At 42.5% G+C, this 17,577-nt stretch overlaps 1 protein-coding gene across 1 annotated transcript; it reads left to right on the top strand.

The window, feature by feature from the left end:
- Positions 1 to 1,076: 1,076 nt before the first annotated feature.
- plk1 (polo-like kinase 1 (Drosophila)) lies at positions 1,077 to 16,759 on the top strand. The gene is made up of 11 exons (XM_059979731.1): positions 1,077 to 1,586; positions 2,034 to 2,202; positions 3,003 to 3,147; positions 3,325 to 3,418; positions 3,923 to 4,142; positions 10,554 to 10,605; positions 11,760 to 11,860; positions 13,285 to 13,362; positions 13,894 to 14,048; positions 15,157 to 15,339; positions 15,923 to 16,759. Exons 1-11 carry the CDS (start codon positions 1,239 to 1,241, stop codon positions 16,124 to 16,126), a joined length of 1,749 nt encoding a protein of 582 aa, XP_059835714.1. The 5' UTR covers positions 1,077 to 1,238; the 3' UTR covers positions 16,127 to 16,759.
- The last annotated feature ends 818 nt before the right edge of the window (positions 16,760 to 17,577 follow it).

Raw genomic sequence — 17,577 nt, 5'->3', positions numbered from 1 at the left:
GCAATGGCTAAGTTGGTAGGGGTATAAGGCCATGCTGCAGCTTTATAAACTTTCGTTAGACTGCTCGGAGTATTAAGTGTAGTTCTGGTTGCTCCATTATAGGAAGCGCTTGGAGGCTGCTGAATGTCTGCAGAAGAGGTGAACAGGATTGATGTCTGGATTAGAGGGTACAGCCATATAGATAGGTTAGATAAACTTGGCTTGTTCTCCCTAGAGTGTTGGAGGCACTCCAGGATATACATTCAGAATATTTTCTCCCATTTAGAAATGCCAAACACTGAAGAACATGCCTTTAAATTTAGAGGGAGGAAGGTGACATGAGGGAGAAATTTATTTTATACAGAGTTTGGTAGGGATGCATTACTAGTGATAGTAATAAAATAAGTTTGTTGGAGTTTAAGAGGCTTTTGGATGGACATGTGAAGGAGTAGATGGAGATATAACATAATTTTTACTTGTGTATATGAAGGATGTAAGAAATAAAGTCAATTCAATTCAAAAGAGTTTAGTATAAATTGGCATCTAGCTTCAATCATCTCAAAACTGAAATCATTTCACAGCCAATGGACCTGCTTTCAGGCACTCTACAACTCATGTTCTAAGTATAATTTATTTATTCACAATTTGTTTTTTAATTGTATTTCTTTGTTCTGCTGTGAATGCCTGCAAATAAATTAATAAACGGTAGCATATAGTATAAGCGCTTAGAACTTAGAACATCGTGGACCAAATGGCCTGTTCACTGGTGGTACACTTTTATACCATGTTTTTCATATTATTTATAATAATGTAAAAGGAATAAAAAACTCTACATTTTCTAGAGTCAAACGGCAGTATGCAGATCCATTGCCTCGCACAGAGCTCCACTTTCCCAAGCCCTTTTCAACCCCCAGTCGCCCAGGAAAGAGCATGGGGCCATTCCGATTGGCCAGCGCCGCCCGTCAATCAGAGGGAGCGTTGCTAGGCAGCCTGCCCGGGCGCATTTAAACGGCCGGCTCCCGGCGTGTCGTGCGGCTCCGGGAGGTTCTATTTAAAAGCGGCGCAGCCAATGGGAAGCGACGCTGTGCTCGCTAACGGCCGATTTGAATCGCAGCCCGCGAGGCGGGGCCAGAGTCAGACAGCGGAGACGAGCCGAGCCTCAGATCGCGGAGCAGCGCTAGTCCGACCGACCCAAGCTCGCCGCTCCCCCGATAGGAACTCAGCTACTGCTCCCTCCCTACCCGGTTCCCGTTCTCAACATGACCACGGTGCCCGGCAAAACGGCGGCCAAGGCGGCGGCCGCCACCCCGGCCGACATCCCCGACATCCTGGTCAACCCCAAGACCATGAAGCGGTACACCCGGGGCCGCTTCCTGGGCAAGGGCGGCTTCGCCAAGTGCTACGAGATTTCGGACATGGACAGCGGCGAGGTGTTCGCCGGCAAGATCGTGTCCAAGACGCTGCTGATGAAACCGCACCAGCGGGAGAAGATGTCCATGGAGATCTCCATCCACAAGAGCCTCCAGCACAGCAATGTGGTGGCCTTCCACGGCTTCTTCGAGGACGATAACTTCGTCTACGTGGTGCTGGAGCTGTGCAGGCGGCGGGTGAGTCGGGGGCCGGTTTCTATTGTATAGTCGTTCCGTGTAGGGGGGTGCACCCATTAACGGCCGCTGAGGAGGGTGTCTGGGAAGCCGAGCCCGTTGCACCGTGCAGCAGGACCCCCAACCCACCCCTCCCGGGCATTGTACGGAGGGGGTAGGTGCACCGCCTGCCCTTTCTCCGGCCTGGCCTCGAGTCCCAGGCTTCCGGCCTCCCTCCCCGCTGGCATCCACTTTTAAAGGGAGCAGTTGATATTTAAAAAGCGTGGCCGTTCGCAGCGGGTTGGCTGCGTCCTGGGTCCGCTCCTCCCACGGCGGGCGGGGCCAGGGAGCCGCCAGCTCGCCCTTCAGCAGCGCCCCCCTCTAGTGCCGGGTCGCTTCACGCCGCTCTGTAACGGCACCTGCTTTGTTTCGTTTTATGTGTGTTTCGCCATAACCTGCCTTCTCTTGCAGTCTCTGTTGGAGTTGCACAAGAGGCGCAAAGCCGTGACTGAACCCGAGGCTCGGTATTACTTGAAGCAGACCATTCTGGGCACCCAGTACCTGCACAACAACCAAGTTATTCACCGGGACCTCAAACTGGGCAACCTCTTCCTCAATGACGACATGGAAGTGAAGATAGGTAAAGTATCAACCGTGATAACTTGTCGGTTAATGTTTCAAGCTATGTTTGCGGAGTTACAGCGTGTTCCCCTATTTAGATACTGTACTGGACACTAAATGGGATCGTACAGTAACTTCTGGGGTTTTAAGTGCTGCTGTAGGTCAGTTCACAAGTCCGGTGATGAGCTCCGCTGTCGCTAACCTGTTGGGTTGAAGGCTCCCTGGGTTGCATAGGATGCCAGATAAATTCATTGCTCAGATCGCGTTTTTTTCTTAAACACCACGTGAGCAGTACATCGTATGTAATGGGGAGGGGGGGGGGGGGAAGAAGAGATATAAACGGTTTGAATAATGACTGTCTAAAAGCCTGGAGCTTTGAAACGAAGAGATGGGCTGTGTTGTATTGATTCTGTGTCAGGTCTGTGATAGGGAGGCACGCCATCTGGTTTCCTGTGAATCTGCTCCGATGCAGGGCTTTCACCATCCCAGATTTTTGTTGAGTACAGCCTGCATTAGTGTGACAACACTGAAATTATTTGGGCTTTGATATGGTACCATCTAATTAGTCTTAAATGTGCTTCTAAAGCAAATGTGTACCCTTCACCCATTATCATTGGTCTGAATTGGAGCTTTACATGTTTCATTGTGAACTAGTCTTGTGCAACCACTAAGGGGGCAATTGTTAATTCAGTCACTCAGATTCACCCAAGATTATGATACAGAGTGCAGTGACTCTCTATGTATTTCAGTCTTGTTGGATCAGTATGGTATACAATTTTGCAGGACAATCACTGACCTATGATTTTTTTTTATTTGAAGGTGACTTTGGCCTGGCCACTACAGTTCAGTATGAAGGAGAGCGTAAAAAGACGTTGTGTGGAACTCCCAACTACATTGCCCCAGAGGTGATTGGCAAGAAAGGGCACAGTTTTGAAGTTGATGTTTGGTCTCTGGGCTGCATTATGTGAGTATTGTCTTCTGCCATCTGAATTTATTTACAAAGGTTCCCAACCTTTTATATACAGTAGAATGGACTATTAGGCAAAGGTCCATGGACCCCAATTTGGAACCCCTGATGACTATCTAATAACATTTTCTGTCTTGGTTAAGTAAACTTTTAATTGCAGCCTATCTCTTGCAGGTATACTCTACTTGTTGGAAAACCTCCGTTTGAAACTTCCTGCCTTAAGGAAACATATATGAGGATAAAGAGAAATGAGTATAATATTCCCAAGGTGAGCACGTGGCAATATACTCCGATCCTAGGTTGTTCTGGAAACATCAGATACTACTCTGACTGTTTCTATTGATTGACGTCATTGGGGGTGTGGAAGACCTGACGGGAACTAGGTCTACTTCAGACAGTTGATGAAGATCAGTTTTGTACATTTATTGACCAGTTGTACTGTCTTTCATTGAGTGTTTTTTTTTTAAATAGACCATTCCTTGTCTTTCCATAGCAAGGATCTAATGGGTGGAAGTGGAGGTGCTTTCTCTTGTAAGGCAATCTGTAATTATAATTGGTCAACAATAACTTCATTAGGGAATTTTTAGATACTCTTAGATTATGCAACTAGCTGTCGTGACATGCCCGAAGCAAGAGCAATGGTTTGTTAGAAGAAATTAATTGCTAAAAAGGAATGAAAGGGATTTGGTTAGAGTAGGATGACCTGTGTGTGGGTCCATACCTTCTATTGTAAGTTTAACAACATTTCATATAACGATTACCTGTTTTTCAGCACGTCAACCCTGTGGCTGCAAATCTGATTCAGAAGATGCTCCGATCAGATCCAAGCGCACGGCCTAATATCCATGAACTGCTGAACGATGAGTTCTTTACATCTGGCTACTTGCCTGTCCGATTGCCCACCACCTGCTTAACCATGGCTCCCAGGTTTTCCCTGGCCCCTGGTGGAATTGATTCCAGTATGAGAAGACCACTTGCTGAACTCAACAAAGGTATCAGTTACTGCATGATGGCTATTGGGGCTCTGGCAATCTGGTTGTATGAATTAAAATTTGGATCCACTTCAAATAGCAGTTTGTGTTGTACCCAATCACAATCCTGCAGCATTTTGCGGTGCTGTATGCTTGGTGATATGGTGTATTGGGTCTCACAGTGGCTGCGCAACATCTGTTTTTGTTCCTTGTGCTCCATGCAATTTTTTACATTGCCCTAAACCATTGCAAAGTCATTGACTACTTTCACAGTTCATTGGAAATGCAGAATCTATTTTGTATGTAAGTTTCTACAAGAGGCAATATTGCCATCTGCTGTAGAAGTCTGACTGAGGAGCAAATATAGTACAGGCCGAAATCATCTGCTTTTTCTGGCAACCATGGGATCTTTTAGATCTCTTGCCTGAAAGGTTGATGTCTGGCAGAGCAGGCCATTCTTAATTGTTCGAGGGTTCATTTGGGTTTCTTGTGCTTGAATCTTTACTGAGATTTTTATAACCATTTATAAAGTTAACTTGTACACTGAGGTATTTGCAAACACTAGTGTGTTACTACTAACCAGCAGGCCAAATAATTGTATTTGGAAATCAAAAATGAAACTAATTGCTCAGCGGGGTAAGACGGCATGTGTGTGGAGAAACATTTAGTCAGACTGGGGGAAAAGGTACAATTTTTTTGTTGAAGAATTAGAAATGGGAGAACTAAAGTTGTGTGGTAAATTGGTTAATTTTTGTCGCCATGTACTGAGGTACAGTGGAACTATTTTGCAGATCATTTCAGAAGCGCATTACAAGAAAAAAAATATGAAATATAAAATGTTGCAATTACAGTAAGTTCAACCAGTCAATAGGGTGCAAGGACATAAGGTAAATTGAGGTTGAGCCATGCTTGGCTTGGCTCTCCAATAGTCTTTTAACCACAAGACCATAAAATATAGGAGCAGAAGTAGGACATTCAGTCTATCGAGTCTGCTCCGCCATTCCATCATGGGCCAATCCAATTCTTCCAGTCATCCCCACTCCCCTGCCTTCTCCCCATAGCCTTTGATGCCCTGGCTAGTCAAGAACATGCCTATCTCTATGCACCCAGTGACTTGGCCTCCACAGCCACTTGTGGCAACAAATTCCACAGATTTACCACTCTCTGACAAAAAGTATTTTCTCTGTATCTCAGTTCTAAATGGACGTCCTTCAAACCTGAAGTCGGGCCCTCTTGTCCTAGGCTCCCCTACCGTGGCATATAACTTTGCCATATCTAATCTGTTCAGGCTTTTTAACATACAGAATATTTCTGAGATCCTTTCTCCTCTCTCCCCCCGCCGGCATTCTCCTTTGGGGAATACAGCCCAAGAGCTGCTAGATGTTCCTCATACGGTAACCCTTTCATTCCTGGAATCATTCTCGTGAATCTTCTCTGAACCCTCTCCAATATGAGTATACCCTTTCCAAAATAAGGATCCAAAACTGCACACAATACTCCTTGTGTGGTCTCTTGAGTGCCTTGCAGAGCCTCAACATCACATCCCAGCTCTTGTATTCTATACCTCTTGAAATAAATGCCAACATTGCATTTGCTGCCTTCACCACTGACTCAATCTGGAGGCTAACCTTTAGGGTATCCTGCAAAAGGATTCCCAAGTCCCTTTGCATCTCTGCATTTTAAATTCCCTTTGCATTTAAATAATAGTCTGCCCATTTATTTCTTCCACAAAAGTGTATGACCATTGTAATTCATTTGCCACTTCTTTGCCCATTTCCCTGAAGTATCTAAGTCTCTCTGCAGGCTCTGTTTCCTCAACACTACTCGCTCCTCCACCTATCTTTGTATTATTGGCAAATTTAGCCACAAATCCATTAATCCTATAGTGCAAATCATTGACACACATCATAAAAAGCAATGGTCCCAACACCGACCCCTGTGGAACTCCACTGGTAACTGGCAGCCAGTTATAGAATCCCTTTATTCCGACTGTTTTCTGCTGATGCTCACCCATACTGGTAACTCCTCTGTAATTCTATGGCTCTTACCTTGCTAAGCAGCCTCATGTGCAGCACCTTGTCAAAGACCTTATGAAATTGCAAGTATATGACATCTGCATCTCCTTTGCCTACCCTGCTTGTAATTTCCTCAAAAAATTGCAGTAGGTTAGTAGGCAGGATTTTCCTTTCAGAAAACCATACTGGCTTTGACCCATCTTGTCATGTGCCTCCATGTACTCTGCAATCTCATCCCTAATGATCGATTCCAACAACTTGCCAACTGCTGATGTCAGGCTAACAGGTCTATAGTTTCCTTTCTGCTGCCTCCTGCCTTTCTTAAATAGCAGAGTAACATTTGCAATTTTCTAGTCATCCGGTACGTTGCCAGAACTTATCTATTCTTGAAAGATCATTGTTAATGTCTCCGTAATCTCCAGCTACTTCAGAACCCGAGGGTGCAATCCATCAGGTCCAGGAGATTTATCCACCTTCAGACCATTAAGTTTCCTAAGCACCACCTCAGTTGTAATTTTCACTGCACATACTTCACTTCCCTGACACTCTTGAATGTCCGGTATACTGCAGATGTCTTCCACTGTGAAGGCTGATGCAAAATACCCATTCAGTTCCTCTGCCATCTCCGCATCTCTCATTACAATATCTCCAGCATCATTTTTCTATTGGTCCTATTTTTTCCTCACTCTTTTGCCCTTTATATACTTTATAAAGCTTTATATATTTTGCCTTTTATAAAGCTTTTAAAAAAAGCTTTCAGGACAAAGGGTCTTGGCCCAAAATGTTGATAGTGCTTCTTCCTGTAGATGTTGCCTGGCCCGCTATATTCCACCAACATTTTGTGTGTGTTGTTTGAATTTCCAGCATCTGCAGATTTCCTTGTGTTAGCTTCCTTTCATAATTTTTTTTTCTTCCTAATGACCACCTTAGTTTCCTGAAAGTTTTAAAAAGCTGTATCTTCCCACTAGCTTTGGCTTCCTTGTATGCCCCCTCTTCTGCTTTTACTTTGGCTCTGCTTTCACTTGTTAGCCACGGTAGTGTTGTTCTTCCATTTGAAAATTTCTTATTTGGAATACATCTTTCTTGCACTTTGCTCATTTTTTGCAGAAACTACAGCCATTGTTGCTCTGCTGTCCTTCCTGCTCGTGTCCCTTTCCAGTCAACTTGGGCCATTTCCCCTCTCACGCCATTATAATTTCCTTTATTCCACTGAAATACTGACACATTGGAATTTAATTTCTCCTCAAATTTCAAAGTGAACTCAATCATATTGTGTTCACTGTCCCCTAAGGCTTCCTTAACCCTCAGCTCACTTATCACCTCTGGATCATTGCACAACATCCAATCCAGCACATCCAAACCTCTAGTGGGTCAACAACAAGCTGTTCTTTAAACTCATCCCTTGGACATTCTATAAATTTTCTTTCCATCCAGTACTGACCTGCTTTTCCCAATCCACTTGCATGTTAAAATCCCCAACAATTATTATGACATTGCCCTTCTGACATGCCTTTTCTATCTCCTGCTGTAATTTATAATCCACATCCCAGCTGCTGTTTAGAGGTCTGTATACAACTGTCATTTACCCTTGCTATTTCTTAACTCAACCCATAGAGACTCTGCACCTTCCGATCTTATGTCATCCCTTTATGGTTTAATATTACTACTTGTACAAAGGGGCCACACCACCCCCTCTGCCTACTAATCATGTTGTCCAATTTATTTCTTGTGCAGCATTCAAATATAACACTTTAAGTCCAGTATTGATAGTGGGATGGAAGTTGTCTTTGAACCTGGTGGTTCTGCCTAATGTGGGGAGAAGGGGGGTGCGGTGGGGGAAGGAGACAGAAAGGAATATGCAGCGTTTTGTTTGGCTTTGCTTTACTGGGGAAATTAGAATTGCAGACAGATCTGCAGGGTCTCTGCAGTCATGGGCAGAGCAGTTGCCCATACACTTCTGACAATTTTTCTTTCCTGAAGAAAATGATCCAAGGGGCCTTGCCAGATTCCTTCAGCCTCTTGCAGTAAAGGCGCTGGTACGCTTTCTTGGCTGTGATGTCTGTGGTTCAATTGTCTTTTCCTCAGTCCCATGGGTATAAACAGGAGATCATAAGAGACTGGCATGAACAGTTGATGTTGTGAATACTTGTGGAATTATTTGAAGCCCATATAGACAAATGATAACAGATGGAGAAGAACAATACTGGAATTGAAATGCAGATCTCCACAATTGTTGAAAATGTTCGGCAGCTCAGACAGCATTTGTGAAGGGAACAGCTGGGGTCTAAACAGAAGAAATTCTGCAGATGCAGGAGATCTTGAGCAACACAGTACCAGAAGAACTCAATAGGTCAGACGGCATCTACGGAGGGAATATATAGTCAATGTTTTAGGCAGAGACCCTTTACCAGGACTGAAAACGAAGGGGGAACAAACCAGACTAAGAAGGGAGGGGGAGGAGTAAGGCTGGCAGGTGATCAGTGAAACCAGTTGAGGGGGCAGCTGGGTGGGGGAATGAAGTAACAAGCTAGATGATCAGTGGAAGAGGTAAAGGGCAAAAGAAGGAATCTGATGGGAAAGGACAGACTCTGGAAGAAAGGGAATGAGGAGGGTCATAGGGAGGTGATGGGCAGGTGAGGAAAGAGTAACGGGGGATAAATCGATGTTCATGCCATGAGGTTGGAGGCTACTCAGGCAGAGTGAGGTGTTGCACCTCTATCCTGATGGTGACATAATGACAATAGCACAGGACATGAACCAACATGGCAGAATAGGAAACCAAATTGAAATGGGTAGCTTCTGGAAAATACTGCAAACTGAACAAAGATGCTCAGAGATGTAATCCCTCAATCTACATTGTGTCTCACTGATGTGGAGGAGATTAAGCTGGGAGCACTGGATTCAGTAGATGATTCTGACAGACTCCTAGGTGAAGTGTTATCTCACCTGGAAGGAATGGTGCTAAGGGTGGAGGTGTTAGCACTTGTCCTGCTGGCAGGGTGAGAATTGTGGGGGAGGAATGAGGGGACAAGGGAGTTGGGTAGGGAGCAATGCCTGTCAAAAGTGGGGTGGGGGAAGACGAAGAAATGATATAACATCATGAGTTGTTGATCTTGCATTTAATAGAAACTGCAAGAGTGAATATTAAAATTGAATTTGAGTCTCATGGCCCATAATGTGTGACGAGGGAGAATCAGCTGCTGTTGGCCTCAAATTTGTTTCTGGGGCCAATCTAAGATTAGGGTTTGTAAACAATAGAATCAGAATTGGGTTTAATATCACTGGCATCCATTGTGAAATTGGCTGTTTTGTGCCAGTAGTACAGTGCAATACATAATTTTAAAAATCTATAAATTACAATAATAAATATAAAATTGAATTCAATCTAATGGTGATGGGGAAAACCTGTTTCTAAAATGTTTGTCTTCAGGCACAATGATAACAATGAAAAGAGGGCATGTCCTGGATGATTGGGTCCTTGATGGATGCTGCCTTTTTTGGGGCATCAGCTTTTAAAGGTATCCTCGATGCTGGGATGCTTAGTGCTCATGCTGGAGCTAGCTGTGTTTGCAACCCTCGGTAGCTTCTTTTTCAATCCTTTGCAGTGGCTTCTTTATTCCAAACAGTGATGCAGCCAGTTAGAACAGTAGGATAGAGAACTGGTGATTTTAATCTCTGGTTTCACCCCTGTTCACTTTGAATTGTAAGAGGTGCAAGTAATTTCTGCTTCATCTCAATGGTCATTTCATTGGTAGGAAGGGGAAAAATGAGTGGTTGCATTGGAAGCTGAAGAGGAGTAGGTTTTGTTGAGATGGGGGTAATGGATCTTGGTTTCAGGGAAAAATCCCTGCAGAGTAACTGAGAAGGAATAATGTCTGAAACAAACAGGAAGAATAGTTAAATGTACAGGTAGGTGAATGGAAGGACAAGGAAAATAAACTTTGGGAGGGGTAAATTGGAGAGTCAACCATGGGATTTGTTGTGGGGGTGGGGAAGTGAATACATCTTGAGGCACTGTCTGTGGGGAAATGTAACTTGAGAGCTCTTGACACTGGAACTTGGGGGTGGGGGGGGGGGTGATGGAGTGCATTTTTGCTGGCCTAGGTAACCTTAAGCCATCTGGATTTTTGACTTGGGTTTTAGTGAATACTCTTGCAGGTGGGCTGTAAGGCCATTTGCAAAAGGTGTGTACCAACTGTTTATTTGAAGTTCTTGGTGGTCATTAAATCTGGATCTAGCTGAAGATGGGTTGTAAATTTGTTCCTTCTAAACTGGTGGGGGGGGGTTATTTGGCAGCAATGCATTTCCAAACTGAATGGGACTGCTTATCACCTCACTGCTCCTGCTACCACCCCCACTGACCAAGATAATGTAATTACTGAGTCATTTTTGAATAATTGATATATTAATCCAATAGATGTTCCAGCTGGAGACAAACCAGAGAAGTCTGAAGATAACAGGGTGGCCAGGTAAATATTTTCTATACCATTGACACCAAGTCACTTCTGATATTGCTCAATGAATGGAACCCCTGATGCAATTTAAATTTAAAAAAAAAACTTTCTCATCCTGTTGTGTTTGATACTGAATAGTTTCCCAATGACATCAAGCATTGGAAAAAGTTAATGGCCCTTTCCAGATTTCTTTAATCTTCTGGATGACTGTGCTTTCACTGTAGTTCAGATATTAACTTTGGTAAGTTATTTGTTGCAGTACTGCAACAAATTATTTTAAATCATAGCTATGTCCCAGATGCTATAGTTTAGGAAATGTTATGTCATTCATAACCATATTAAAGTGATGGAAGGAAATGTATTAAGTAATTGAGTGATTTTTACAAAGTAAAAACTGCTGTCATGTCCTAGATCTTCAAAATGTAACAAAAATCATTTTAAAATTCTGTTCTTTCCTGATTCAGCTCAGTGCATTTGCATATGAATTTGTAAACAAAGGGAGGCACTGCACACATGTCGAAGGCCACAAAACTCTATTAGAACTAGCACAAATGGAATACAGAGAAAATCAAATGTCTACAGTTGTATCAGTACAGAAAACAAAATCATACCTGCTAAATGAGCTGAACTAACAGAATGCCACCAAACTTATATGCAGCCTCCCCTCTTGATATACTTTTCCTTATCTTCTCCAACTCATAGCACTAGCATTAGTTGTGACCTAGACTAAAGCAAAACATTCCCCCTGCACAAAGAAAGTACCCCTTAAGATTTCTTCCAAGCCTAATTATCACCCCAGTACTTTTCTATCCCTTGGTGGTACCAGCTGCCTCCCCTTATCTCTTGCGACCTTCAGCCTAGACTCACAACTTTGGAAAACAAAGACATCGGGTCTGTAAGGAGGAAAACATTATTCTTTATCTAATTTCAGAGATGTGCACTGGTGCACGTATCCAGATATCACAGTATTCAAAGTTGACACCATTTTGTCTTCAGACTTCTATTTTATTTAAGCATGTACCAAGGAAGAATCACAATGAACTGTTTCCTTACAAATGGTTGGAGTTACAAGTTGTACTTGTGCCTTGTTTCTTTTAACTTATAGGATTATTCCTACTGATTATGCAAATTTGAGTATTTGTGACATACTTAATTACTGTTTTCAACAGGGAAGTGGGCGAGTGCAATGACTTCTACCTCTCAGACCTTTTGCAGCAATTGTGTAGTGTAGTGGCAGCAAGACCAGCTGATAAAGATGTGATCAGACAAGGTATGCAAGGTGTTTGAGCCGTCCCTTCTGGTGGGTTGCACTATCCCTTCCACCTGTTAGAGCCATAGAAACTACAATACAGAAGCAAACCTTTTGGCCTATCTTGTCCATCCAGAACTATTTACTGCCCTGTCCTGTCAACTGGTACATGGACTATAGCCCTGCATAACCCTTCCATCCAAATACCTATCCAAGCAACTCGCGTTGAAATCAAAATCAATCACATTAATCACTTATGTCAAACCACACTCTCACCGCCCTCTGAGTGAAGAATCTCTCCCCTCATGATCCAGTTTACCCATAACATAATTGCAGTTTTGATCTCGGGGGGGAAAAGCTTGCTTCCATTTACCCTATCTATGCCCCTTAATTTTGTATGCTTCTAACACATCTCCCCTCAGTCTTCTATGTTCTAGGGAATGAAGTCCTATCCTATCAACTTTTCCCTATAACTTGGGTCCTCAAGTCCAGGAAAAATCCTTGTAAATTCTCTCTGCACTCCTTCAATCTTATTTACATCTTTCCAGGAGATAGGTGTGCAAGAGGGTAAACAATACTCCAAATTGGGCCTCACCAAAGCCTTTTACAACTTCAGCATAACATCCCAACTCCTGTACTCTTATTTTGATTTATGAAGCCCAATGTGCCAAAAGCTTTCCTTACCACCTTATCTACCTGTAATGCAACTTTCAGTGAATTATGGATCTGTACTCCCAGGTACCACACTCCTCAGTGTCCTACCAATCACCGTGTAAGACCTACCCTAGTTGGTCCTCACAAAGTGCAACACCTCACATTCTGAATTAAATCCCATCTGAATTGTTTTCAGCTGGTCCAGATCAGGATATAACCTTTGACACTCTTCCTTGCTGTCCACTACATCCCCAATCTTGATGTCATCTGCAAATTTGCTGATCCAGTTAACCACACTATCACCCAGATCATTGACTATAGGTGACAAACGGATCCCTACAGGACTCTAGTCAGAGGCAACTGCCTACTCCCACCCAGGCCTCTCACACAAAGCCAATGAGTAATCCAATTTGCTACCTCATCTTGAATGCCAAGCAATTGAACCTCTTGAGCAAACTCCTATGTGGGACAACATTCACTTCCTTGTCTTCATCAACTTCCTCAGAAAACTATAAGGTTGGTTAAATTTGACCTACCACATATCCATTTGGAATCCCATTTGTTGTTGGTGGGATACTGACATTTCTCTTAACCATGCTATCATTTCGTAACAGCTATAAAATTCTAACATTTCTGTTCAGCTAAGAATACCTCATTTTTTCTTTTGTGGGTGGTGGGGAGAAAGAAATTGCTAAAAATCTAATGGCTAAATTTAATCAAATTCTAGTTTGTTCAAAATTGGTAACTACCAATGTACTAATGAAAGGTTCACTTATTCACTTTCCTGGCAGAGGAGGCTGAAGACCCAGCTTGTATACCAATATTTTGGATCAGCAAATGGGTGGACTATTCTGATAAATATGGCTTGGGTAAGTACAAGCAGCACTTTCAAACAACTTTCAGACTGTTTTGCAAATTAATAATATGGCTGGTTGTGCCTAAATATTGGATTGCATCCAATCAAAGTTGAAGTAAATAATACAACATGGATTCTTCCTAGACTAAGTGAAGTTAATCTAAGTGGAATTTGGCCATTACTGGATCAATTTGGGGTTGAGAAAGATGAATTGTGGGCATGATGTGTTAGTGCTGGAAGCACGTTGACACTTCTAGGCTATCCCGAGTGCAACCCTTGCAGATTTGATGCAACTGACACAAGTCACTGTGTTTTGATGTACATGTGGTGAATAAGCCTAATCTTAAACTGCTGTAACTCTGAATATTGTAGAGCTATTAATTCACCTGTTTAAGATCACAGTTCAAATCTACCTAAACCATATTACTACTTGCTCTTTGCTACATTGGTTAGTGTTTTCCTTTGGCTTTTGGTTACAGTCAACAGGGTACTTATAATTTTGTATATGTCACTAATTACCTGCATCACATTGCTACATCTCTAGGTTATCAGTTGTGCGACAACAGTGTTGGTGTCCTTTTCAATGACTCCACACGTTTAATAATGTACAATGATGGGGAGAGTCTGCAATATATTGATCGCAACATGACTGAGACTTACTTAAACTTTCGATCTTATCCTCCCAGCCTAAGCAAAAAAGTAAGTGCCACAGAATTTTTAATAAATTAATTGTTTGACTTGAGGCCCTATGATTTGATCAGAACTGTTAATAAAGCATTGTATCTTACTGGAGGGCTGTTAATTTCATAGTGAAGGGAAATAAACCCTTGGCCCTGTGACATTGCAATAGCTGAAGGTTTGAACGTCACTCCTGTCCTTGCACATGGAGGTCAGTGCTCTGGTTCAATAGATTCAACACCCAGCAGCTCTTGGTCAAGATTTGAGTATTGCATGATGAGGTAGGATTTACTCTCTGGAAGAGTACTGGGCTGACCTCCAATCATTTTGTAGTTTGCATACAGATGGGCTGTTAATGGATATAGGGAGAGAAGGTGAGATGCAGTTATCTTACTTGGATTTTTACTTCCCAAGACATGAGATACAAGGTTAAGTGAGAAAGGTGACTGTCTCAGTTTGATCAATGTGGTCTCAACCAGGTCCAGTCCTGAATCTGCCTGAACGGCTGCATGATTAGGCAGATCAGCGATTAATCTAACACTATTACGATACCAGTGACCCAAGCTTAATTCCACTGCTGTCTGTAAGGAACTTGTATGTCCTCCTTGTGACCGCATGGGTTGTTCGTCCCATATTCCAATGACACGGGTTTGTAGGTTAATTGGTCACATGGGTCTGATTGGGTAGCACAGACTTGTTGGGTCTCTCGGTCCTGTTAACCTTGCTGTACCTCTAAATAAATAAATTCGTTATTGGGGAGTTGAATGGCCCACCTGATATGAGTATTCTGTTGGGTATATGGCATACAGATCCTTCAACTCACCACACTGTTCTCAATGTAATAAGATGATTGTATTGGATAATACTTAATCATAGCAAATAATCTGGGGAAGCTAATGCCTGCAAAATTGTGCTTCCCTTTTTATTTAAAGGGATTGAACCTGGTTATGATGGACTAAATGGGTGGTTGTGCTTACTTGTTGCAAAGTTTAGAATGTTTCATGGGGATAATAGTTGAGCTAGACCACTGTTTCCCTTACCCACCCCCACCCCCAGATAGTAACTAGGAAGAAATGGTCTTCATTTGGTAGGAAAAGTCATTAATGGAATTCTTTTTCTACGCAAACAGGCAACTCTATTGAAATATTTCCGCAACTACATGAGTGAGCACTTGCTGAAGGCAGGAGCGAACATCACCCCTAGGGAAGGTGATGAGTTAGCAAGGCTACCATTTCTGAGGATTTGGTTTAGGACACGCAGTGCAATTGTCTTCCATCTCAGCAATGGGACTGTTCAGATTAACTTCTTCCAAGTAAGTAGCCATTTAATTTTGGAGTTACTTAGAGGATTATCTGTCTCTCTGTCCAACATAATTACCTTAAGCATTTCCACTTCTCATGGGTCCTGAACCTCAGGCCAGTTTGGATCTGTTTGCCAAGTACATCAGGCTTTGGAAATGGATTTATTTGCCCCAAAAGATGGGATTTCCCTGAGGCCACCTATTTCAAGGTCACCTCCCAGCTTAATTCATCATCTCCCCACCCCAGCCACCTTCTCACCTGGCTTCACCTTCCAGCTTCTTAATTCATCATCTCCCCACCTCAGCCATCTTCCCCTTTACCTGGCTTCACCTATTACCTGCCAGGTTGTACTCTTTCCCTTACTCTCACTTTGCTCTGGCTTCTTCCTTTCCCATCCTGATGAAGGATTTAGCTTGAAATGTTGGCTGTTTGTTCTTTTCCATAGATGTTGCCTGACTCACCAAGTTCCTCAGCACTGTATTCAAAATTTCTAGCATCTGTAGATTCTAAGTTGTTTTTTTAGCTGTGGTGCTAGCTGCTCTTCAGTAACTAGCACAAAGCTGGTCCAGTATTGTAACTTCTTTTCTCTTTCAGGACCACACTAAGATTATCTTGTGCCCACTGATGAATGCAGTGACATACATTGATGAAAAGCGGGAGTTCCGTACATTCAAGCTTAGCATGATTGAGGAGCATGGCTGCAGCAAGGAACTGGCAAGTCGAATACGTTATGCACGCACTATGGCGGAAAAGCTGCTTACTACAGCTGTGGGAGGAAGAGTCAAACCCACAGCATGAACGCAACTTCTGAACTGGACCAATTCTTGATTTAGGGAGTGAACTTTGTAAATACACTTTTGTGAGGCTTGATTTTTGTATTAAGACACTTATGAATTGTCAGAGCAAGCAATGTATACTAGAGTTGAAGGGGAAAAGTGTGACTTCTCTCATTATGTGTAATGACTTCAGGCAGATGGGATCATGTAAATTATAAGCTGTATCATACTTGCTGCTTTCACTCCTTTGTGCAGGTGTTCCCCAGCTGTTTGAGGCAAAATGTTGAAGCACTTTGCAATCCCAGGTTCCACTGCTTCCTGGGCAGCTGTCTACATCTTTGCTACTTTTGTCTTCTGCTCCCTCCCTAGTCTGTCCCCTTGGCCCAAGATGAAACTTGGCTTTCTGAGTACATTAGCTGGAAAGTTAATGTTGTGCCTTATCTCAATTTATTTAACATTAAAATAAGCACATCATAATTATAAATGACTTTAATTTCATCTATTTCTATTGTAGAAAGTTGGACAGCTGGATAAACATTGCAAAGCTTTCTGAACATTTTATCACATCTGTTCAATGGGAGAACATTGTACCTAAGATTTATGTAACATTTTATGAAATAAAGGTCTGTTCTTAGTACCTGCTATCAAAATATTTTTGTAGGTTTGGTAGAATAAAATGTAAATTTTAGTAGAGTCGTTAACTACTGATCCCATTGAAACATTGTGATTGACGGTGTTTGGGTAGATATTGAGATCCTGGTGGGGGAATACAGAATGAATGGCATGCTATCATTTAAGGATGTGAAACTCTGGATTCTCAATTTTTGGCATTCATGATGCCACAGCGCAACAAAAGATGATGCATATACTCTTCAAGGATGATGACTTGTTTCAGTCAAGGGATTGAGAAGAGTGGTTGCTTGAGTGGAACCAAGTTGGTGTGGGTTTCCAAGATGGTTAAGCCAGCATGGACTGCAGAAGACCATCATTTTCAGTATGCAGAATCAGCTACAAGCTCAATTCTTTAGTGGCTACTGAAGGATGGAGGTTACACTTAAATTATGGTCTTGTGTGGTGTATCCTACATCTAAACATCCAGTGTGCACTGTTTAGAGATTTAAAAAAATCCTGTTGTCTTTACCCTCACTACAAAATAGCATGTGGACTTTGACTAAAAAGGGAAAGCAACAGAAAGAAAGCCCAGTAGCTTCTATTGATCAAACAGTGCAATTTTTCTCTATTTAATAACTCTCTACTCTTTACTCTGTCCTAATCAATTAATGTTAATAGAGTCCTTAAGTTGTGTGATGTTCCATTTGGCATTGGGATCCAGTGAGTGGCTGAAAAATTTTCAGGTGCTCCAACCTTTGAACTATGCTAAGCTGCAGTGTATCTACCTCTACCCTCTATTTAAATATAAATGAAACCCCTGTGCTACGAACCTAGGCAAATCCAGTTCTACTTCTATGGGAA

This window comes from Hypanus sabinus, chromosome 9, assembly GCF_030144855.1.
Source record: "Hypanus sabinus isolate sHypSab1 chromosome 9, sHypSab1.hap1, whole genome shotgun sequence".
NCBI classification, from domain to species: domain Eukaryota; kingdom Metazoa; phylum Chordata; class Chondrichthyes; order Myliobatiformes; family Dasyatidae; genus Hypanus; species Hypanus sabinus.
Note: the sequence above shows the minus strand (reverse complement) of the source record. Positions and strands in the feature narration are given on the sequence as shown.